This window comes from Pristiophorus japonicus, chromosome 9 (genome assembly GCF_044704955.1).
Source record: "Pristiophorus japonicus isolate sPriJap1 chromosome 9, sPriJap1.hap1, whole genome shotgun sequence".
NCBI classification, from domain to species: Eukaryota; Metazoa; Chordata; class Chondrichthyes; family Pristiophoridae; genus Pristiophorus; species Pristiophorus japonicus.
This window is the reverse complement of record NC_091985.1, coordinates 223,222,859-223,248,515: the sequence shown is the minus strand read 5'-3', so window position 1 is coordinate 223,248,515 and position 25,657 is coordinate 223,222,859. Positions and strand designations below refer to the sequence as shown.

The 25,657-nt window shown below is 46.2% G+C and overlaps 1 protein-coding gene, 1 long non-coding RNA gene and 1 pseudogene across 2 annotated transcripts; 2 read left to right on the top strand and 1 right to left on the bottom strand.

Annotated features, from left to right (window-relative positions):
• LOC139274163 (zinc finger protein 585A-like) overlaps positions 1 to 25,657 on the top strand; it is a 140,605-nt pseudogene that overhangs the window by 68,239 nt on the left and 46,709 nt on the right.
• LOC139273817 (uncharacterized) lies at positions 565 to 15,355 on the top strand. Its single transcript, XR_011595388.1, has 3 exons — positions 565 to 601; positions 760 to 925; positions 15,111 to 15,355. It is a non-coding gene; the product is annotated as an uncharacterized lncRNA (long non-coding RNA).
• Positions 23,901 to 24,269, bottom strand: LOC139273787 (histone H4 type VIII-like). The gene has a single exon (XM_070890883.1). It carries the CDS (start codon positions 24,213 to 24,215, stop codon positions 23,901 to 23,903), a length of 315 nt encoding a protein of 104 aa, XP_070746984.1. The 5' UTR covers positions 24,216 to 24,269.

Sequence of the window (25,657 nt, the reverse complement as noted above, 5' to 3'; positions counted from 1 at the left end):
GGCCCAGTGAGATCAGACAGTGTGTGACCCGGGACCCAGTGAGCTCAGACAGTGTGTAACCCGGGGGCCCAGTGAGATCAGACAGTGTGTAACCCGGGGGCCCGGTGAGATCAGACAGTGTGTAACCCGGGGGCCCGGTGAGATCAGACAGTGTGTAACCCGGGGGCCCAGTGAGCTCAGACAGTGTGTAACCCGGGGGCCCAGTGAGATCAGACAGTGTGTGACCCGGGACCCAGTGAGCTCAGACAGTGTGTAACCCGGGGGCCCAGTGAGATCAGACAGTGTGTAACCCGGGGGCCCGGTGAGATCAGACAATGTGTAACCCGGGGGCCCAGTGAGATCAGACAGTGTGTGACCCGGGACCCAGTGAGCTCAGACAGTGTGTAACCCGGGGGCCCAGTGAGATCAGACGGTGTGTTACCCGGGGGCCCAGTGAGATCAGACGGTGTGTAACCCGGGGGCCCAGTTAGCTCAGTGTGTAATCCGGAGGCTCAATGATATCAGACTCTGTAACCCGGGGGTCCAGTGGGATGAGACAGTGTGTAACTTGGGGGCCCAGTGATATCAGCGTGTAAGCCGGGGAGAATTCTGGTGATTTTCTGTCAGTCCAGACGGGCGGCTCAGGAATCTTGAGGAAAAGGATAAAATCAAACAGAAATACTGGACATATACTTTTCTGAAACGTTGGAAAAACACTTTACACTACATTCCACTTCACAACATTAATATTCTTCTAATTTTGTGATCTGTCATAATTAGATCTCCCGGTGAATGGCGGAGTGATTGAGAAAGTTCCACAGCTGGAAGGAAACAGGGATTGTGGACTGAGGAACAACAGCAGGTGAACCAGCACAGGATTGTGAGAGCACCAACCAGGGAGCCCCTTCCGATTGAAAGTGCTTCAATAGATCGACTGGGGAGAAAGGTAAGAGAAAGTGCCATTTACTCAGATACACACCGGTCCTGTAGACAGTACACACAGGTTACAAGGTAAGACAGGAAATGAGACTGGGAGAGTCTGACCACCGAGCACAATTATCCAGCATGAGGCCGTGCAATGGGATGTGAAGTGAGATCACTTTCTGTCTCGAAACACACAATCACAGTGAATCTTGTGTGTGTTTTAGAGTAAAGGGCTTTGATCTAAGAGGTGACTCCAGTTTGAGGCAGAGCCCAGCAGATGGACCAGTCTCTGTACATTAGGTGGGGCTGAACTCACACCGACACCATCAGATCTCAATGTTCAAATATTTCCCATCTGGTGAGAAAGCCAATGGAAAGATTGAACCGGAAGCACGTCGTCAATTCACTGATCATGATGCACAGACCAATCTGAAGTCCCAGCACGGCCTATCACTGACAGAATCAATTATTCATTCATGAACATTTAGAATTATAAGAAAATATATTGATAACTACTAATATTGAAGCATTTACGATTAATTGATCACTAGAGATATGTAGTATTCTAATATAGTGAGATAGAGATACGGAGAGTTGCAATTTATTTATTGGCGTTGAACTTGACCCCGAGATGAGCTTCTGAACCCATATTCTCTCAATCATCGAGTACGCTTACTTCCAGCTCCATAACATCGCCGGTCTCTGCCCCTTCCTCATCCATACCTCTGTTACCACGACATTGGACTATTCCAATATTCTTCTGATCGGCCTCACACCACGCACTCTCCGTAAACTTAATCTTATCAAAAACACTCCTGCCCGTATCCTTACTCAGGAACACAAGAAATAGCAGGCGTAGGCCATACGACCCCTCCCATCTACTCTGCCATATAGTAAGATCTCTATTCGATAGAGAATTTCAAAGATTCACAACTCTTAAGTGAAGAAATATCTTCTCATTTCAGTCTTAAATAGGCGATCTCATCCTAATACTAGGATCGATCCCTAGTTCGAGACTATCCGGCCCTTGTCAATTCTTCTAAGAATTTTATGTTTCAATGATATCACCTTCCATTCTTCTAAACTCCAGAGAATATAGGCCTATTCTAATCAATCTGCCCTCAGCCCTCTCATCCCAACTTGTATCAATTTCCCTTCACCCATCACCCCTGAGCTCGCTGAACTACATTGGCTCCTGCTCCATCAGTGCCTCAATTTCAAAATTCAAATCCTTGTTTTGGCATCTGACCAGGACCTTGTCCCTCCTTATTGCTGTAACCTCCTCCAACCCTACAATCCTCCAATTCTGGCCTCTTGAGCAGCCCCAATTTTCATCCCTCCAATATTGGTGGTCGTACCTTCAGCTGCTGAGGCCATAAGCTCTGGAATTCCCTCCCTAAACCTCTTTATTACACTCCTTAATACCTATCGTTTTGAACAAGCTTTTAGTCACTTGTGCTAATATTTCCTTACGTGACTGGATGTCAAATTTTGTTTGATAACGGTCCTTTGAATTGCCTTGGGACATTTTACTACTTTTAAGGCACGATATTAATGCAATTTGTTGCTGATAACTGAAGATATTTCGAATTGTCATGACTCTCACTAGGGTACAGTTTAGCCTCTGGCACTGACTCACTGGGGTACAGTTTCCTCTGGCACTGACTCTCACTGGGGTACAGTTCCTCTGACACAGATTTACTGTGTATCTAATTCGTGCTGTCCCTGCCCTGGGACAGTTTAGAGGGAGCTTTAACCTGAAACTGATCAGGAGCTGCAGGTGGAAAGTTTTGTACTGCTGCTGAATTTTAATTGATAAGCTGCCCAGTGCGCTCAGGGTGGACACTGAAGTTCGCCCAGTGGCAGTATAGAGGGAACTTACTTTGTATCTAACCCATACTCCACCTAGTCTCTGGGAATTTAACGTGAATTTGAAAGCAATTGCTAGGGTAGATAGCGAGAAATTTATTCTGCTGCTTGGGGTGTCTAGGACAAGGGACATAACCTTAAAATCAGAGTCAGGCCATTCAAGAGAGATGTTAGGAAACCTTTCTTCACTCAATGGATGGTTGAAGTGTGGAACTTCCCACAATAAGCAATCGATGCTCGCCCATTGAATAACTTTGGGCCGGTTGTGATTTCTGCCCAATGACCCGTTGCTTGTTCCTTTGGATTGGATCTTTATTTATTCCCTTTGGTTTGTTTTCAGTTTCAGTGCTGGACCCACCACTCAAAGCACTTTGTCTGACCTGCCCTGGGAATGAGCAGACTCCTCCCTCATCTCCCACACTGCAACGTGTCTCCTCCTCTTTCCCCCTTGGTTGTGTTCCACACTCTGGGCCCTGGCCCTTCCCCAGGGATTCTCAGTATGAACAGCGGGATGTGTGTTGAGACAGGATGTCCCAGCTCTCCACCTTTAAATGGCCCTGCTTTATGACATCACTGCAATGCCTAGCGACTAACCTCACTGACCCCAGCTCATTATGGGCTGGCAGCATCTGATGGGACAGTGTAGAGGGAGAAAGACTTGGATTTATTTGGTGCATTTCACGACCACCGGACCTCTCAAAGCGCTTTACAGCCAATGAAGTACTTTTGGATTGTAGCCACTGTTGTAATAAGGGAGATTTACTCTGCATCTAACCCGTGCTGTACCTGTCCTGGGAGTGTTTGATGGGATAATGTCGATGGAGTTTTACTCTGTATCTGACCTGTGCTTTACCTGTCCTGCAAGTATTTGATGGGACAGTGCAGAGGGGACTTTACTTTGTATCTAACCCATGCTGTACCTGCCCTGGGTGTGTTTGATGGGACAGTGTAGAGGAAGATTTACAGTGTATCTAACCCATGCTGTACCTTCCCTGCGAGTGTTTGATGGGACAGTGTAGAGGAAGATTTCCTCTGTATTTGTCCTGTGCTGTACCTGCCCCTGGGTCTGTTTGATGGGACAATGCATAGGGAGCTTTACTCTGTATCTAACCTATGCTGTACCTCCCCTGGAAGTGTTTGTTGGGTCAGTGTAGAGGGAGCTTTACTCTGTATCTAACCAGTACCATACCTGCCCTGGGAGTATTTGACGGGACAATGTAAAGGGAGCTTTACGCGGTATCTAACCCATGTTGTACCTGTTCAGGCAGAGTTTGTATCTCTGTATCTAACCCATACTGTAATTGCCTTGGGAGTATTTGATGGGAGAGTGTAGTGGGAACTTTACAATTTATCTAATCCGTGCTGTACCTGCCCTGAGAGTGTTTGATGGGACAGTTTAGAGGGAGATTTACACTGTATCTAACTCTTGCTCTACCTGCCCTGAGAGTGTTTGATGGGACAGTTTAGAGGGAGATTTACACTGTATCTAACTCTTGCTCTACCTGCCCTGAGAGTGTTTGATGGAACAGTTTGGAGGGAGCTTTTCTCTGTAACTAACCCGTGCTGTACCTGCTCTGGGAGTGTTTGATGGGATAATGTAGACGGAGATTTACTGTGTATCTAAACTGTGCTAACCTAGCAAGTTGTGACGAGGACTCCAATAATCTACAAAGGGATATAGATAGGCTCAGTGAGTGGGCAATACTTTGGCAGATGGAGTATAATGTGGGAAAATGTGAGCTTATTCACTTTGCTGGGAGAAATAAAAAAGCAAATTATTATTTAAATGGGGAGAGAATACAAAATACCGTGTACAGCGGGATATGGGGATCCTTGTACATGAAACACAAGAATTTAGCATGCAGTTACAGCAATTAATTAGGAAGGCAAATGGAATGTTGGCCTTTATTGCAAGGGGGATGGAATATAAAAGTAGGGAAGTCCTGCTGCAAATGTACATGGCATTGGTAAGACCACACTTGGAGTACTACATACAGTTTTGGTCTCCTTATTTCAGGAAGGATATACTTGCACTGGAGGCAGTTCAGAGAAGGTTCACGAGGTTGATTGCTGAGATGAAGGGGTTGTCATAATGAGAAAGATTGAGCAGGTTGGGCCTGTACTCATTGGAGTTTAGAAGACGTAGAGGTGATCTTATTGAAACGTATAAGATTCTGAGGGGGCTTGACAGGGTAGATACAGAGAGGATGTTTCCCCACATGGGGGAATCTAACACCAGGGGGCATAGTTTCAGAATAAGGGGTCGCTCATTTAAAAGGGAAATTAGGAGCAATTTTTTCTCTGAGGGTTGTGAATCTTTGGAATTCATTACCTCAGAGAGCTGTGGGGGCTGGGTCATTGAATGTATTTAAGATAGGGATAGACAGATTTTTGAATGATAAGGGAGTCAAGGGTTATGGGGAGTGGGCGGGGAAGTGGAGTTGAGGCCTGGATCTAATCAGCCATGATCTTATTGAATGGCGGAGCAGGCTCGAGGGGTCAAATGGTCTACTCTGCTCCTATTTCTTATGTTCCTGCCCTTGGAGTGTTTTATGGGACAGTGTAGAGGGAAATTTGCTCTGTACTTAATACTTGCTGTACCTGCCCTTGGAGTCTCTGATGGGACAGTGTAGGTGGAGGTTTACTCTGTATCTAACCCATGCTGCACCTGCCCTGGGAGCGTTTCGTTAGACAGTGTACATAAGAAATAGAAACAGGAGTAGGCCATACGGCCCCTCGAGCCTGCTCCGCCATTCAATAAGATTATGGCTGATCTGATCATGGACTCAGCTCCACTTCCCCGCCCATTTCCCCGCCTACTCCCCATAACCCCTTATCCCCTTATCGTTTAAGGAACTGTCTATTTCTGTCTTAAATTTATTCAATGTCCCAGCTCTCTGAGGCAGCGAATTCCACAGATTTACAATCCTCAGAGAACAAATTTCTCCTAATCTCCTTTTTAAATGGGCGGCCCCTTATTCTAAGATCATGACCTCTAGTTCTAGTCTCCCCCATCAGTGGAAACATCCCCTGTGCATCCACCTTGTCGAGCCCCCTCAAAGTCTTAAACGTTTCGATAAGATCGCCTCTCATTCTTCTGAACTCCAATGAGTAGAGGCCCAACCTACTCAACCTTTCCTCATAAGTCAACCCCCCCCCCCCCGCCCTCAGCCCCACAATCAACCTTGTGAACCTTCTCTGAACTGTCTCCAAAGCAAGTATATCCTTTCGTAAATATGGAAACCAAAACTGCACACACTATTCCAGGTGTGGCCTCACCAATACCTTGTATAGCTGTAGCAAGACTTACCTGCTTTTATACTCCATCCCCTTTGCAATAAAGGCCAAGATACCATTGGCCTTCCTGATCACTTGCTGTACCTGCATACTACCCTTTTGTGTTTAATGCACAAGTATCCCCAGGTCCCGCTATACTGCGGCACTTGGCAATCTTTCTCGATTTAAATAATAACTTGCTCTTTGATTTTTTTTCTGCCAAAGTGCATGACCTCACACTTTTCAACATTATACTCCATCTGCCAAATTTTTGCCCACTCACTTAGCCTGTCTATATCCTTCTCCGATTTTTTGTGTCCTCCTCACACGTTGCTTTTCCTCCCATCTTTGTATCGTCAGCAAACTTGGCTACGTTACACTCGATCCCTTCCTCCAAGTCGTTAATATAAATTGTAAATAGTTAGGGTCACAGCACTGATCCCTGTGTCACCCCACTAGTTACTGGTTGCCAACCAGAGAATGAACCATTTATCCTGACTCTGTTCTGTTAGTTAGCCAATCTCTATCCATGCTAATATATTACTCCCAACACCGTGAACTTTTATCTTGTGCAGTAACTTTTTACGTGACACCTTGTCAAATGCCTTCTGGAAGTCCAAATACACCACATCCACTGGTTCCCCTTTATCCACCCTGTTCCTTACATCCTCAAAGAACTCCAGCAAATTTGTCAAACATGACTTCCCCTTCATAAATCCATGCTGATTCTGCCTGACCAATTTTGCTCATCCAACTGAACTGCTACTGCTTCTTTAACAATGGACTCCAACATTTTCCTAACCACAGATGTTAGGCTAACTGGTCTATAGTTTCCTGCTTTTTGTCTGCCTCCTTTTTCAAATAGGGGTGTTACATTTGCAGTTTTCAATCTGCTGGGACCTCCCCAGAATCCAGGGAATTTTGGTAAATTACAACCAATGCATCCACAATCCCTGCCACTACTTCTCTTAAGACCCACAGATGCAAGCCATCAGGTCCAGGGGATTTATCTGCCTTTAGTCCCATTATCTTACTGAGTACCACCTTCTTAGTGATTGTGATTGTGTTAAGTTCCTCCCCCCATATAGCTCCTTGACTATCCACTGTTGGAATATTGTTAGTGTCCTCTATCGTAAAGACTGATAGAAAATATCTGTTCAAAGTTTCTACCATCTCCATGTTCCCCATTACTAATTCCCCGGTCTCGTCCTCTAAGGCACCAACATTTACTTTAGCCACTCTTTTCCTTTTTATATACCAATAGAGACTGTTTTTATAGTTTGTGCTCGTTTACTTTCATAGTCTATCTTCCCTTCCTTAATCATTGTTTAATCATTCTTTGCTGACTTTTAAAAGCTTCCCAGTCTTCTGTCCTCCCACTAGTTTTGGCCACTTTGTATGCCCTTGTTTTTAGTTGGATACCGTCCTTTATTTCTTTAGTTAGCCATGGATGGCTATCTTCTTTTATACTTGCTATTGAGGGAGTGCAGCGAAGGTTCACCAGACTGATTACCGGGATGGTAGGACTGACGTATGAAGAAAGACTGGATCGACTAGGCTTATATTCACTGGAATTTAGAAGAATGAGAGGGGATCTCATTGAAGCAAATAAAATTCTGACGATTGGACAGGTTAGATGCAGGAAGAATGTTCCCGATGTTGGGGAAGTCCAGAACCAGGGGTCACAGACTTAAAGATAAGGGGTAAGCCATTTAGGACCGAGATGAGGAGAAACTTCTTCACTCAGAGAGTCGTTAACCTGTGGAATTCCCTACCGCAGAGAGTTATTGATGCCAGTTCATTGGATATGTTCAAGGGAGAGTTAGATATGGCCCTTACGGCTAAAGGGATCAAGGGGTATGGAGAGAAAGCAGGAAAGGGGTACTGAGGGAATGATCAGCCATGATCTTATTGAATGGTGGTGCAGGCTCGAAGGGCCGAATGGTCTACTCCTGCACCTATTTTCTATGTTTCTGTGTCACTTATTAGCCCCAGCCTGAATGTTGTCCAGGTCTTGCTGTAAGCGGGCATGGACTGCTCCATTATCTGAGGAGTTGCGAATGAAACTGAATACTGTGCAGTCATCAGCGAACATCCCTAGTTCTGCTTTCATAGCTTTGCAGTCGCCTTTATTTAGAATCAGGACACTGGTTTGAGATCTGACTTTCTCACTCTCCAACTGAATTTGAAATTCAACCATGTTATGTTCACTTTTTCCTAGAGGATCCTTCACTATGAGGTCATTTATTAATCTTCTCTCATTACACAATACCAGATCTAAGATAGCCTGCTCCCTGGTTGGTTCTGCAACATACTGTTCAAGGAGACCATCCCAGATACACTCTTATAAACTCTTCCTCAAGTCTACCTTGGCCAATTTGATTTGTCTAATCAATATGAAGCTTAAAATCGCCCATGATTATTGCCGTACCTTTCTTACAAGCCTCCATTGTTTCTTGATTTATACTCCATCCAACAGTGTAGCTACTGTTAGGGGGCCTATAGACTACACCCACCAGTGACTTCTTCCCCTTATTAATTCTTATCTTCACCCAAACTGATTCTACATCTTGATCTTCTGAGCCAAAATCATTTCTCACCACTGCACTGATCTCATTGGTTATTAACAAAACTATCCCACCTTTTCCTTTCTGTCTATCCTTCTGAATTGTTAAATACCCCTGAATATTTAGTTCCCCGCCTTGGTCACCTTGCAACCACGTCTCTGTAATGGCTATCAGATCATATCCATTTGTATCTATTTGTGCCGTCAACTCATCTATCTTGTTACGACTGCTGCGTGCATTCAGATAAAGAACTTTTAATTTTGACTTTTTACCATTTTTCCCTGCTTTGACCCTACTTTCTGTTACACTCTTATTTTTATACATACAGTCTGATTCTCATTTCCCACAGTGCAACCCTGCTCTATTGCCTTCTCTTTGCTCTTTGACTTTTTAAATTTCCTCTCACCTGAACCCTCCCCCCCCCCGCTCCCCGCCAACCACCCACTATTTAGTTTAAAGCCCTCTTTACAGCCCTAGTTATTCGCTTCGCCAGGGCACTAGCACCAGCCTGGTTCAAGTGAAGCCCGTCCCAACAGTTCAGCTCCCTCTTACCCCAGTACTGGTGCCAGTGCCCCATGAATCGAAACCCATTTCTCCCACACCAATTTTTGAGCCACGTGTTCATCTTTCTGATCCTATTTACCCTATGCACATTTGCCCGTGGCTCATGTAGTAATCCAGAGATTATTGCCTTCGTGGTTCTGCTTTTTAATTTAGCCCCTAGCTACTCAAACTCCCTCAACAGAACCTCTTTCTTTGTTCTACCTATGTCATTGGTAACTACGTGGCCCACGACAACTGGATCTTCCCCCTCCCACTCCAAGTTCCTCTCCAGCCCAGAGGAGATGTCCTGAAACTTGGCAATTCGCAGGCATCACAGCCTTGCGGACTCACGCTCTCGGCTGCAGAAAACAGTATCTGTCTCCGAACCAAGACTGTTTCTTACCACTACAACATTTCTTTTTACTCCCTTCCCCCCCACTTGAATGGCCTCCTGTAGCACGGCGCTGTGGTCAGTTTGTTCATCCTCCTTGCAGTCCCTGCCCGCGTCCAAGCAGGGAGCACGAATCTCGTACCTGTTGGGCAATTGCAAGAGCTGAAGCTCCTCCATCACTACCTCCTAGGTCCCCACAGCTGCCTCGCTCGTAGTCACACACTCCTGTCCCTAACCACGGACCAAATTTGAATGAATTAATCTAAGGGGTGTGACTGCCTCCTGGAACACAGCGTCCAGGTAACTCTGCCCCTCCCTGATGTGTCGCAGTGTCTGCAGCTCGGACTCCAGTTCATCAACGTGGAGCCGAAGTTCCTCGAGCAGCCAACACTTGCTGCAGATGTGGTCGCCGTGGACCTCAATGGGGTCAACCAGCTCCCACCTGCAGCAGCAGTAACACAGTCAGATTCAGGTGAATTTATAATGGGGAACAAAGAAATGGCAGATCAATTGAACAAGAACTTTGGTTCTGCCTTCACAAAGGAAGACACAAATAAGCTTCCGGATGTACTAGGGGTCCGAAGGTCTAGTGAGAAGGAGGAACTGAAGGATATCCTTATTAGGTGGGGAAATTGTGGTAGGAAAATTAATGGGATTGAAGGGCCGATAAATCCCCAGGGCCTGATCGTCTGCATCCCAGAGTATTTAAGGAAGTGGCCCTAGATATAGTGGATGCATTGGTGATCATTTTCCAGCAGTCTATTGACTCTGGATGAGTTCCTATGGACTGGAGAGTTGCTAATGTAACACCACTTTTTAAAAAAGGAGGGAGAGAGAAAATGGGTAATTATAGACCAGTTAGCCTGACATCAGTAGTGGGGAAAATGTTGGAATCAATCATTAAGGATGAAATAGCAGCACATTTGAAAAGCAGTGATAGGATTGGTCCAAGTCAGCATGGATTTATGAAGGGGAAATCATGCTTGACAAATCTTCTGGACTTTTTTGAGGATGTAACGAGTAGAGTGGACAGGGGAGAACCAGTGGATGTGGTATATTTGGACTTTCAAAAGGCTTTTGACAATGTCCCACACAAGAGATTGGTGTGCAAAATTAAAGCACATTGTATTGTGGGTAATGTACTGACATGGATAGAGAACTGGTTGGCAGACAGGAAGCAGAGAGTCGGGATTAATGGGTCCTTTTCAGAATGGCAGGCAGTGACTAGTGGAATGCCGCAGGGCTCAGTGCTGGGACCCCAGCTCTTTACAATGTATATTAATGATTTGGATCATGGAATTGAGTGTAATATCTCCAAGTTTGCAGATGACACTAAACTGAGTGGCGGTGTGAGCTGTGAAGAGGATGCTAAGAGGCTGCAGGGTGATTTGGACAGGTTAAGCGAGTGGGCAAATACATGGCAGATGCGGATAATGTGGATAAATGTGAGGTTATCAACTTTGGGGATAAAAACACGAAGGCAGAATATTATCTGAATGGCGGCAGATTAGGAAAAGGGGAGGTACAGCGAGACCTGGGTGTCATGATTCATCAGTCATTGAATGTTAGCATGCAGGTACAGCAGGCGGTGAAGAAGGCAAATTGTATGTTGGCCTTCAGAGCTAGGGGATTTGAGTAGAGGAGCAGGGAAGTCTTACTGCAGTTGTACAGGGCCTTGGTGAGGCCCCACCTGGAATATTGTGTTCAGTTTTGGTCTCCTAATCAGAGGAAGGACATTCTTGCTATTGAGGGAGTGCAGCGAAGGTTCACCAGACTGATTCCTGGGATGGCAGGACTGACATATGAGGAGATACTGGATCGACTGGGCCTGTATTCACTGGAGTTTAGAAGAATGAGAGGGGATCTCATAGAAACATGTAAAATTCCGACAGGACTGGACAGGTTAGATGCAGGAAGAATGTTCCCAATGTTGATGAAGTCCAGAACCAGGGGTCACAGTCTTAAGGATAAGGGGTAAGCCATTTAGGACTGAGATGAGGAGGAACTTCTTCACTCAGAGAGTTATTAACCTATGGAATTCCTTACCGCAGAGAGTTGTTGATGTCAGTTCATTGGATATATTCAAGAGGGAGTTAGATATGGCCCTTGCATCTAAAGGGATCAAGGGGTATGGAGAGAAAGCAGGAACGGGGTACTGAAGGAATGTTCAGCCATGATCTTATTGAATGGTGGTGCAGGCTCGAAGGGCCGATTGGCCTACTCCTGCACCTATTTTCTATGTTTATACATCGCTTGCCCTGACATCTCTAATGTATTTAATTAATTTTTAATGCCAGCTCTTAATTTAAACCAATGCCCAAGAAAAGAGAGAAACCTTGCCGGCGACGCCCACATCCCGTGAATGAATTTTTTTGAAACAGTTCTAAACTTGGCCAGGATGGAATGTGAATGTTTGAGGAGAGGGGTCATTAGCGTTACCTAGCTACTTACAGCCAGGGCAGCTTGTAACCATAGTTCCTGAACAGAATTATGCCATGTGTGATCTGTGTCAAATGTTAATGCTTGCGTAGCACTTACTCTGAGCTAAAGAACTGTTTGGCTCTCTTTCCCCCCCCGCCCACCCTGCCAGTTGGAAGTAAGGCTTTGAATGTGCCCAATTGAGTAATGCCAGGTAAGAGATTTAAGGTTTGTCACTGTGTCGACCTAAGGGTCCTTGATGACTCAGTCAGTGCCATACTGACATATTTGTCTTTACGACTAACCTTTGATGGAACTGGAGAGATGTCGACTGTGATGGCAACAGTTTTGGCAACAGACTGTTTAGAGGAGCCGATCCCAAAAACTGCCCCAAAGTTAATACAGCCCCTTTGATCTGCTGGAGTATTTTCCCATGAATTGTTCTCATATTGATTACCAAAGCAATTGGTGACATAGCCTGACAAGACTTTGAACAGTGTGTGGGGGGGGGGGGGGGGGCAATTTTATCCTGAGCCGCCCTACCCACGCAGGGAACTGCCGGGATGGGTGAATGGGGGGCCAGCGCTGACTTTACAGCCTGGAGTCAGTATCGGGAGTGGGGTAATAATGGCGTCCCATCCCATCCCGTGGTGATTCCTGCCCGGCGAGTTTGGTAAAAGTGATACCCCCCACTCCCGGGTCTCTGTGTGGCAGCCTCTCCAGGGGTTTTAATTTCTCCAGCCTCCTTGCGCATGGTTTCAGCGGGTCCCCCAAGTCAGGGGGTCCCCCGTTACTGGCTGATGCTTGGCAGTGTTTACGGTCTTGTATGCATTGTCGCCATCGGGTTAATCAAGATCTGGTCAGTTACAAGCGATCTGTAAAGATACAATGGGTTTTCCTGAATTTGTTAAGGCCCCTAGTTAATACGCAGCGAGGGTGTTACCATTCATCTGGACTTGGTTGGCTGTGAGGACAAGTGCACCCACTGTAGCCGAACTCCCTCTTCCTGCTCCAGGCCAAGCAATGGAAGATACGTTCAGGAAAGGGGTACTGAGGGAATGATCAGCCATGATCTTATTGAATGGCGGTGCCGGCTCGAAGGGCCGAATGGCCTACTCCTGCACCTATTTTCTATGTTTCTATAACCAATCATTTCCCTGCTTTCCTGTGACATCACATTTTGAATCTTTTTACTTCTTATCCTCCCAGGTCACTTGGTGCTGTTTCGGCTGTCTGCTCGGCTGACTCACGCCCTTTGTAGGATTGCCGCTGCTCCCGCTCTCGCGCCCTTTCCGAAGTCCCGCTGCTCGGCTGACTCACGCCCTTTGTAGGCTTACCGCTGCTCCTGCTCTCGCACCCTTTCCGAGTCCCGCTGCTCGGCTGACTCATGTCCTTTGTAGGCTTGCCGCTGCTCCCGCTCTCGCGCCCTTTCCGAAGGGATGGGCGCAAGTAGGTTTTTCCCCACGCGTTGGTTCTCTCACTACCTGCTGCAGGCCCAGTCTGGCAGCTATGTCCTTCAGGACTTTGCCAGATCGATTAGTAGTGGTGCTACCGAGACAGTCTTGATGGACATTGAAGTCCCCCACCCAGAGTACATTCTGTGCACCTTGCTACTCTCAGTGCTTCTTCCAAGTGGTGTTCAACATGGAGGAGCACTGATTCATCAGCTGAGTGAGGGCGGTAAGTGGTAATCAACAGGAGGTTTCCTTGTCCATGCTTGACCTGAAGCCAGGAGACTTCATGGGGTCCGGAGTCAGTATTGAGAACTCCCAGGGCCACACTCTCCCGACTGTATACTACTGTATCGCCACCGGTGGGACAGGACATACCCAGGGATGGTGATGGAGGAGTTTGGGACATTGGCTGAAAGGTATGATTCTGTGAGTATGACTATGTCAGGCTGTTGCTTGACTAGTCTGGGACATCTCTCCCAATTTTGGCACAAGTCCCCAGATGTTGGTGAGAAAGACTGGGCTGGGTGGGCCGTTGTCGGGTCTGTAGCTGGTGCGGAGGTCGATGCCGGGTGGTCCGTCCGGTTTTATTCTTATTGTTTTTCATAGCGGTGGATCAATTGATGAATCAATATGATCTTATTGAATGGCGGAGAAGGCTCGAGGGGCCAAATGGCCTACTCCTGTTTCTAATTCTTATGTGCTTATTCCCTAGCCCAGATCCTGTCTTTATATTAAGAGCAATGGTCCCAACACTGACCCTGGGGACACCACTGTTTACATCCCTCCAGTCTGAAGAACATCCATTAACCACTACTCTCTGTTTTCTGCCCTTTACCCAACTTCCTCTCCACGCGGCCCCACTCCCTTTAATACCGTGAGCCTTAATTTGATCAACAAGCCTCCTGTCCGGCACCTTATCATACACCTTTTGACAATCCATCTGCACAACATCCACTGTATTTCCTTTCTCACTGCACTGTGTTATTTCCTGCAATAATCCCTGCTGTCTGTCCTGAATCACTACCAAATGTTGCAATGTTTACTTCTGAAGTTAAAATCCCCCACGCAGGGGTAAAGCGCTCTATCAATGACACCAGGAGCCCAGACACGGGACCAGGCTGTGCTCTGAGCAGGCGCAGTGCCAGTGGTGGAGGTGGTCTGAGGCAGAAGAGACGTTCCACGAGTCGGTAGGAGCTTGTGGGCTCAGCAGTCGAATTGGACCCCTGGGTGGGCTGGGCAGCTTCATAAACACCTGGTGTAGACCTCAGGCCCCAAATATGAGCCTGCAGGCTCCATGTTTGACCCGCGGTGAGAGACCCGACCACTCGGGGTAACTAGCTGAATTCTTGGACAGGATCAGGGCGCCTGTGTGGCCATCTTGGTACAGGAGCAGAGGGTGGGTGGGGTTTAGGGTCCCAGTGACCAGGAGAGAAAATAATTTCCTTGTTTATTCTCAGTGCGCACTAGGGATGTAGAACTGAACTCAACCAGAGAAGAGGGAGTGAGAAAACTGCATATGGAGGAAAGAAATGATAGAGGTGGTGTGATGAGTTTGGATTTCAGCACAGGGTGGAGGGAGAGTGTGTGGGATGAGAATTTACAGCTTTGGGGAACAAAAGAGGAAAGAATGCTCCATAGAAACTACGATTGTCTGTCCTCAGTGCTGACTTTTGTAAACTCCTTTTACAGAATATTAGAAAAGGAGGATTTACAGATGGGAAACTCGAACCAATCACAGTCACTCGATTCACCTGTAATCATCAGCCTTTGAATGTGGAAGGAGAAACGGTTGTCTGTTCTGTCTGTGAGAAAAGATATTAAACATTAGTGTGACTGGTAAAGCACCGAGACACACACACCCGAGTGAGAGTGTTCCAGTGCACTGACTGTGGAAAGAGCTTTAACCAGTTACACAGCCTGAAAAAACATCGCACCATTCACAGCGGGGAGAAACCGTTCACATACTGTGTGTGTGGACGAAGTTTCAATTGATCATCCAACCTGGAGAGACACAAGGACACCCACACCATGGAGAAACCGTGGGAATGTGGAGACTGTGGGAAGAGATTCAATTGCCCCTCTGCGCTGGAAACTCATCGACGGCATCACAACGGAGAGAGGCCATTCACCTGCCCCATGTGTGGGAAGGGATTCACTCAGTCATCCAACTTGCTGGTACACAAGCGAATTCACACTGGGGAGAGAATATTCATCTGCTCTGAATGTGGGAAGGGTTTCACTCGATCATCCCACCTGCTGGCACACCAACGCATTCATACTGGGGAGAGGCTGTTCATCTGCTCTGATTGTGGGAAGGGTTTCACTCGATCACCTTACCTACTAGCACACCAGCGAGTTCACACTGGGGAGAGGCTGTTCACCTGCTCCGAGTGTGAGAAGCATTTCACTCGATCATCCCACCTGCTGACACACCAGCGAGTTCACACTGGGGAGAGGCCGTTCATCTGCCCTGAGTGTGGGAAGGGATTCACTCAGTCATCCAACCTGCTGACACACCAATGCATTCACACTGGGGAGAGACCGTTCACCTGCCCTGAGTGTGGGAAGGGATTCACTCAGTCATCCAGCTTGCTGAAACACCAATGAATTCACAAATGACTGCAGGGGTTGGACTCTGCTGTTATTGTTGCCGTTCATCACGTCCAGGACTGAACCATGTTCACTCAGACTGTTGGGGTTTGTTGCCGCTGGTATAATTAATCCCTATAACTGGGCTGGAGTTTAATTTTCTGGATATCATTGAATCATAGAATGGTCACAGCACAGTAGGAGGCCTTTTGGACCATCGAACCCATGCCGGCTCTCTGCAAGAGCACTTCAGCTAGTCATAAGAACATAAGAAATAGGAGCAGGAGTAGTCCACACCACCCCTCGAGTCTGCTCCGCCATTCAATAAGATCATGGCTGGTCTGATCATGGACTCAGCTCCACTTCCCTGCCCACTCTCCATAACCCTTTATCGTTTAAGAAACTGTCTATTTCTGTCTTAAATTTATTCAATGTCCCAGCTTCCACATCTCTCTGAGGCAGCGAAGTCCACAGGTTTACAACCCTCTGAGAGAAGAAATTTCTCCTCATCTCTGTTTTAAATCGGTGGCCTCTAGTTCTAGTCTCCCGCATCAGTGGAAACATCCTCTCTGCATCCACCTTGTCAAGCCCCCTCATATACGTTTTGATAAGATCACCTCTCATTCGTCTGAATTCCAATAAGTGGAGACCCAACCTACTCAACCTTTCCTCATAAGTCAATCCCCTCATCTCCGGAATCAACTTAGTGAAACTTCTCTGAACTGCCTCCAAAGTACCCACAGGTCCTGCTGTACTGCAGCACTTTGCAATCTTTCTCCATTTAAATAATAACTTGCTTTTTGATTTTTTTCTGCCAAAGTGCATGACCTCACACTTTCCAACATTACATTCCATCTGCCAAATTTTTGCCCACTCACTTAGCCTGTCTATTCCTTTTGCAAATTTTTTGTGTCCTCCTCACACATTGCTTTTCCTCTCATCTTTGTATCATCGGCAAACTTGGCTACATTACACTCAGTCCCTTCTTCCAAGTCGTTAATATACATTGTAAATAGTCCCAATCCCCGCCCTTTCCCCGTGGCCCTGCAAATGTTTTATTTCATGTACTTATCAATTCCCTTTTTAAAAGCCACAATTGAATCTGCCTCCACCACCCTTTCAGGCCGTGCATTCCAGATCCTAACCACTCGCTGCTTAAAGAAAAGTTTTTTCTCATGTCACCTTTGGTTCTTTTGCCAATCACCTTGAATTTGTGTCCTCTGGTTCTCAACCCTTCCGCGAATGCGAATATTTTCTCTCTACTCTCCAGATCCCTCATGATTTTAGAGCACCTCTATCAAATCTCCTCTCAACCTTCTCAGTTCTAAGAAGAACAACCCCAGCTTCACCATTCTATCCATTGTAACTGAAGTCCCTCATCCCTGGAATCATTCTTGTAAATCTTTTCTGTACCCTCTGTCAAATAAATCAGCTTTGTTTCCTACATACAATGAGTCGATTCCTTGATTTCTCCAAGAGGAGACTAATTGATGTCCTTTTACCGACTGTTCCATTTTTGAGCCTTTTCACGGCTTCTGTTTTAGTGATGTTGGTTAAGAACATAAGAATTAGGAACAGAAGTAGGCCATCTAGCCCCTCGAGCCTGCTCTGCCATTTAACAAGATCGTGACTGATCTGGCCGTGGACTCAGCTCCACTTACCCGCCCGCTCCCCGTAACCCTTAATTCCCTTATTGGTTAAAAATCTGTCTATCTGTGACTTGAATACGTTCAATGAGCTAGCCTCAACTGCTTCCTTGGGCAGAGAATTCCACAGATTCACAACCCTCTGGGAGAAGAAATTGCTTCTCAACTCAGTTTTAAATTGGCTCCCCCATATTTTGAGGCTGTGCCCCCTAGTTCTAGTCTCCCCGACCAGTGGAAACAGCCTCTCTGCCTCTATCTTGTCTATCCCTGGTTGAGGGATAAATGTTAGCCAGGACACCGGAGATCTCGCTTTTCTTCGAAATAACATCATGGACTCTTTAACGCCAACTTGAGAGGTCAGATGGTTCTGATTCTTTTTTTTCATTCGTTCACGGGATGTGGGCGTCGCTGGTAAGGCCAGAATTTATTGTCCATCCATAATTGCCCTTGAGAAGATGGGGGGGAGCCATCTTCTTGAACTGCTGCAGTGCGTGTGGTGATGGTACTCCCACAGTATTGTTAGGGAGGGAGTTCCAGGATTTTGACCCAGTAATAATGAAGGAATGGCGATATGCTTCCAAACCAGGATAGTGTGTGACTTGGAAGGAAACGTGGAGGTGGTGGTGTTCCCATGCACCTGCTGCCCTGTCCTTCTAGTTGGTAGAGGTCGTGGGTTTGGGAGGTACTGCCGAAGAAGCCTTGGTGAGTTGCTGCAGTGTATCTTGTACATGGTAAACACTACAGCCACGGTACGTTGATGATGGTAGGGAGTGGATGTTTAAGGTGGTGGATGGGTGCCAATAAAGCGGGCTGCTTTGTCATGGATGGTGTCGAGCTTCTTGAGTGTTGTCGCAGTTGCATTCATCCAAGCAAGTGGAGAGTATTCCATCACACTCCTGACTTATGCCTTGTAGTGGTGGAAAGGCTCTGGGGAGTTAGGAGGTGAGACACTCACCATACAATACCCAGCCTCTGACTTGCTCTTGTTGCCACAGTATTTATGTGGCTGTTCCAGTTAAGTTTCTGGTCAATGGTAACCCCAAGGATGTTGATGGTAGGGGATTCGGTTATGGTAATGCCATTGAATGTTATGGGGTGGTGGTTAGACTCTTGCTTGTTGGAGATAGTCATTGCCTGGCACTTGTGGCGTGAATGTTACTTGCCACTTACCAGCCCAAGCCTGAATGTTGTCCAGGTCTTGCTGTACGCAGGCATGGACTGCTCCATTATCTGAGGAGTTGCGAATGGAACTGAACACTGTGCAGTCATCAGCGAACATTCCCACTTCTGACCTTATAATGGAAGGAAGGTCATTGATGAAGCAACTGAAGATGGTTGGGCCGAGGACACTGCCCTGAGGAACTCCTGCAGCGATGTCCTGGGGCTGTGATGATTGACCTCCAACTACCACAACTATCTTCCTTTGTGCTAGGTATGACTCCAGCCAGCGTAGAGTTTTCCCCCAGATTCCCATTGACTTCAGTTTTACTACAGCTCCTTGATGCCGCACTCGGTCAAATGCTGCCCTGATGTCGAGGGCAGTCACTCTCACTTTGCCTCTGGAATTGAGCTCTTTTGACCATGTTTGGACCAAGGATGTGATGCGGTCTGGAGCTGAGTGGTCCTGGCGGAACCCAAACTGGGTATCGGTGAGCAGGTTATTGGTGAGTAAGTGCCGCTTGATACCACTGTTGGTGATAACTTCCATCACTTTGCTAATGATTGAGAATAGACTGATGGGGCGGTAATTGACCAGATTGGATTTGTCCTGCTTTTTGTGGCAGTTTTCCACATTGTCGCATCGATGCCAGTGTTGTAACTGTACTCGAACAGCCTGGCTAGAGGCGCGGCTAGTTCTGGAGCACAAGTCTTCAGTACAACAGCCGGTGTGTTGTCGGAACCCATAGCCTTTGCTGTATCCAATGCATTCAGCTGTTTCTTGACATCACATGGAGTGAATCGAATTGGCTGAAGACTGGCTTCCTTAGGAGGAGGCCGATGTGGATCATCCTCACGGCACGTCTGGCTGAAGATGGTTGTAAACACCAGCCTTTTCTTCTCAGAAGATCAAGATGTAGAATCAGTTTGTGTCAAGATAAGAAATAATAAGGGAAATAAATCACTGGTGGGAGTAGTGTATAGGCTCCCTAACAGTAGCTACACTGCAGGACAGCATATAAATCAACAACACATAGAGGCTTGTAAGAAATACTGCAATAATCATGGGCGATTTAAATCTTTTGATTGGACAAATCAAATTGGCAAAGATAGCCTTAAGGAAGAGTTCATAGAGTGTATTCGGGATGTTCTTAGAACAATATGATGTGGAGCCAACCAGGGAGCAGACTATTTTAGATCTGGTAATGTGTAATTAATGATCTCGTAATAAAGGATCCTCTTGGGAAGAGTGATCATAACATGGTATAATTTCAAATTCAGTTTGAGGCTGAGAAACTTGGGTCTCGTTCTCGTGCCCTGAACTTAAATAAAGGCAATTACAAAGGAAGGGTAAGATGGTAGATAAGCAGTGACAGACATTTAAGGAGATATTTTATAACTCTCAGCAAAGATATATTCCAGTGAGAAAGAAAGACTCTAAAGAAGAACCAGCCATGACGAACTAAGAATTTTTTGAGGATGTAACTGGTAGAGTGGACAAGGGAGAACCAGTGGATGTGGTGTATTTGGACTTTCAAAAGGCTTTTGACAAATCCCACACAAGAGATTGGTGTGCAAAATTAAAGCACATGGTATTGGGGGTAATATACTGACGTGGATAGAGGACTGGTTGGCAGACAGGTAGCAGAGAGTTGGGATAAACGGGTCCTTTTCAGAATGGCAGGCAGTGACTAGTGGTGTGCCGCAGGGCTCAATACTGGGACTCCAGCTATTTACAGTATAAATTAATGATTTAGATGGGGGAATTGAGTGTAATATCTCCAAGTTTGCAAATGACACTAAGCTGGGTGGCAGTGTGAGCTGTGAGGAGGACGCTAAAAGGCTGCAGGGTGACTTGGACAGGTTAGGTGAGTGGGCAAACGCGTGGCAGATGCAGTATAATGTGGATAAATGTGAGGTTATCCACTTTGGTGGCAAAAACACGAAGGCAGAATATTATCTGAATGGCGGCAGATTAGGAAAAGGGGAGGTGCAACGAGACCTGGGTGTCATGGTACATCAGTCATTGAAAGTTGGCATGCAGGTACAGCAGGTGCTGAAGAAGGCAAATGGTATGTTGGCCTTCATAGCTAGGGGGTTTGAGTATAGGAGCAGGGAGGTCTTACTGCAGTTGTACAGGGCCTTAGTGATGCCTCACCTGGAATATTGTATTCAGTTTTGGTCTCCTAATCTGAGAAAGGACGTTCTTGCTATTGCGGGAGTGCAGCGAAGGTTCACCAGACTGATTCCCGGGATAGCTGGACTGACATATGAGAAGATACTGGATCGACTGGGCCTGTATTCACTGGAGTTTAGAAGGATGAGAGGGGATCTCATAGAAACATATAACAGTCTGATGGGACTGGACAGGTTGGATGAAGGAAGAATGTTCCAGATATTGGGGAAGTCCAGGACCAGGGGACATAGTCTACGGATAAGGGGTAAGCCATTTAAGACTGAGATGAGGATAAACTTCTTCACTCAGAGAGTTGTTAACCTGTGGAATTCCCTACTGCAGAGTTGTTGATGCCAGTTCATTGGATATATTCAAGAGGGAGTTAGATATGGCCCTTACGACTAAAGGGATCAAGGGGTATGGAGAGAAAGCAGGACAAGGGTACTGAGGTGAATGATCAGCCATGATCTTATCGAATGGTGGTGCAGGCTCGAAGGGCTGAATGGTCTACTCCTGCACCTATTTTCTATGTTTCTAAGAAGTAATGGATGGCATCAAATTGAAAACAAAAGCATACAATGTTGCGAAGATTAGTGGAAGGCCAGAAGATTGGGAACTTTTTAGAAAAGAGCAAAAGACGACTAAAAAAGGGAAAGGAGATAGATTGAGAGTAAACTAGCAAGAAATATAAAAAGAGACAGTAAGAGATTCTATAGGTATATAAAAAGGAAGAGAGTAGCTAAGTTGGTCCCTTAGAGGATGAGACCGGTGAATTAATAATGGAAAACGGAAGTGGCAGAGAATTTGAACAAATATTTTGTATCGGTCTTCACTGTAGAAGACACTAAAAGCATCCCAATAATTGATAATCAAGGGGCTATGGGAGGGGACAAGATGGACAAGTCCCCTAGACCTAATGGCCTGCATCCTATGGTATTAAAAGAAGTGGTTACAGAGATGGTAGCTACATTGGTTGTAATCTGCCAAAAATCCCTGGATCCTGGATTTTTGATTGGAAAACAGCAAATGTAATTCCCCTATTTAAGAAAGGAGGGAGACAGAAAGCAGGAAACTGTTAGCCTAACATCAGTCATTGGGAAAATGCTGGAGTCCATTATTGATGAAGTAGCAGCAGGACATTTAGAAGATCATGGTACAGTCAAGCAGAGTCAGCATGGTTTTATGAAAGGGAAATCATGCTTGACAAATTTATTGGTGTTCTTTGAGGATGTAATGAGCAAGGTGGATAAAGGGGAACCAGTAGGTGTCATGTATTTGGATTTCTAGAAGGCATTCGATAAGGTGCCACATAAAAGGTTACTGCACAAGATAAGAGCTCACGGAATTGGGAGTAATATATTGGCATGGATAGAGGATTGGCTAACTAACAGAAAACAGAATTGGGATAAATAGGTCATTTTCAGGTTGGCAAACTAACTAGTGGGGTGCCACAGGGATCAGTGCTGGGACCTCAACTATTTACAATCTATATTAATGACTTGGATGAAGGGACCGAGAGTAATGTAGTTTAATTTGCTGATTATACAAAGATAGGTGGAAAAGCAATTTGTGAGGAGGACGCAAAGAATCTACAAAGGGATATGGATAAGCTAAGTGAGTGAGCAAAAATTTGGGAGATGGAGTATAATGTGGGAAAATGTGAGGTTATCCACTTTGGTATGAAAAATATAAAAGCAAATGAAAAATATAAATGGGGAAAGATTAGAAAATGCTGCAGTACAGAGGGATCTGCGCGTCCTTGTACATGAAACACAAAAAGTTAGCATGCAGGTACAGCAAGTAATTAAGAAGGCAAATGGAATGTTGGCCTCTTTTGCAAGGGGGATGGAATATAAAAGTAGGGAAGACCTGCTACAACTGTACAGGGTGTTGGTGACACCACACCTGGAGTACTTTATACAGTTTTGGTCTCTTTGCATTGGAGGCAGTTCAGAGAAGGTTCACGAGGTTGATTCGTGAGATGAGGGGGTTATGAAGAAAGGTTGAGCAGTTTAGGCCTATATTCATTGGAGTTTAGAAGAATGTGAGGTGATCTTATTGAGCACAGGTGAGCACAACAGTGGCAAATGGAATTCCATCCAGAGAAGTGTGAGGTAATACATTTGGGGAGGGCTAACAAGGAAAGGGAATACACATTAAATGGTAGGTCACTGAAAAGTGTAGAAGAACAAAGCAAGTGCATGTCCACAAATCCCTGAAGCTGGCAGGCCAGGTAGATAAGGTGGATAAGAAGGCATACGGAATGCTTGTTTTTATTAGCTGAGGCATAGAATACAAGAGCAGGGATGATTATGCTTGAACTGTATAAAATACTAGTTAGGCCACAGTTAGAGTACTGCGTGCAGTTCTGGTCACCGCATTACAGGAAGGATGTGATTGCACTGGAGAGAGTACAGAGGAGATTTACGAGGATGTTGCCAGGAGTGGAGAATCTTAGCTATGAGGACAGATTGGATAGACTGGGTTTGTTTTCCTTGAAACAGAGGAGACTGAGGTGTATAAAATTATGAGGGCCCTAGATATAGTGAATAGAAAGGGCCTATTTCCGAGCAGAGGGGTCAACAACTAGGTGCATAAATTTAAAGTAATTGGTAGAAGGTTTAGAGGTGATTTGAGGGGAGATTTCTCCACCCAGACGGTGTTGGGGGTCTGGAGCTCACTGCCTGAAAGGGTGGCTGAGGCAGAAACCCTCACCACGTTTTTAAACAGCACTTGAGGCGCTGTAACCTGCAGACCTAGAGCTGGGAAGTGGGATTAGGTCGGATAGCCTCCTGTTGGCTGGCATGGACATGGCCTCCTTCCGTGCTGTAAATTTCCATGATTCTATGTGCGTCAATCTGGTGAGTAAATGATCAGAAAAATAGTCAAACTGCCCCAGGGTCACGTTGTTCAGCCGCCGAATCCATAGAGAGTGCGGCTCTGCCGCTTCAGAGCGTACACCATATCCATGGCTGTGACCATTTTGCGTTTGGTGTGCTCAGTGTAGGTGACCACATCCCTAATCACATTCTCCAGGAAAACCTTCAGCACCCCGCGGGTCTCCTCGTAGATCAGGCCCGAGATCCACTTGACACCGCCACGGCGAGCCAGGTGGCAGATGGCAGGTTTGGTGATGCCCTGGATGTTATCACTGAGCACTTTACGGTGGTGTTTGGCTCCGCCTTTACCCAGTCCTTTGCCTCCTTTACCTCGGCCAGACATCATAATTCTTCACAGGAACATAAATTGAATGATAAACTCTCGCCATCCAGATGTGTTTATGAAGCCAGCCCAGACCTGGTTGAGGAAGGCGAGTGTGAGAGAGGCAAGGAGGAACCAGAATCAGGGTGACAGGTTGAGCAGAGACAGCAGCCTCTGAGCTTCCAGATCTGCCTCCAGACTTCACGCTCCAGCATTGAAATACTTGCCTGCTCCTTCCCGGCACCCTCTCCCCGCCCAGTGTTTAACCCGACGGGAAGGGCCCTTGTGACCTCCCCTCCCCCAGCTCTGCCAGCGGCTGCCGTTTCCTCTGTGCTTGGCTGATGATCGTTGAACACATCAGGGAGCGGAGATATCCTGGGCCCGAGTAAGAGAGCAAACAGCAGCCTCCTTCCAGCAGCTCATCACATTGAGACTATGTCCATAAATGGGCTTTGTGTCGGGGTATCGGGGGCTGTTTGTAAGAGGCAGAGTGGAGCAGGAAGTAGTTTGGGAACATGGAATGAGTGGGGGAAGGAAGCGGAGATATCCCGGGTTGTGTGTGTACAGTGTAAGGCAACAGAGAAAGTTAATCACCGCACTCTTTCAAGTCATTGCTGCTTTCTTTCACAAATCAGTAGTAAATGTTCCTGATTCCCAATCTCACCGTGTCTGCTCTTGGACATTGAACAGTGGAAACACAGCTTGACAGTGAGGATGTGAGGAGTGTCACAAAGTGCATCTATTGAAGGCACCAAGACAGAAGTGTGAAAGTGGACATTTCAAATTTGGTAATTTTGTTTCGGTGCATTGAGCTCTCCAGAACAGTGTTGAAGGTGATCGAGAACAGGCCCTTAACTTGGTTCTCATAGACTGAGAACAATTGTGGTACAGCCCAGGTACCTGTGGATATAATCCAGAAAGCGATTCAGAATTTTACAGGTTGCCCTGTGGGAGAGGAAGTTATAAATCTCGACTGTATCAATCGGGTGATCCCATTCATGAACCAGTGCCGGATTTGTATTGTGACTGGATGCTGATAACTTTCTATAAAACTACCCTACACAACTGGTGTGGAAAATCTGAGTGCCGCTGTACTGCAGTGAGGTCAGAAACATAGAAACATAGAAAGTAGGTGCAGGAGTAGGCCATACGGTCCTTCGAGCCTGCACCGCCATTCAATATGATCAAGTCTGATCATGCAACTTCAGTACCCCATTCCTGCTTTCTCTCCATACCCCTTGATCCCTTTAGCCGTAAGGGCCACATCTAACTCCCTTTTGAATATATCGAACGAACTGGCCTCAACAACTTTCTGTGGTAGAGAATTCCACAGGTTCACAATTCTCTGAGCGAAGAAGTTCTCTTCTCAGTCCTAAATGGCTTATCCCTAATCCTGAGACTGTGACCCCTGGTTCTGGACTTCCCTAACATTGGGAACATTCTTTCTGCATCTAACCTGTCCAATC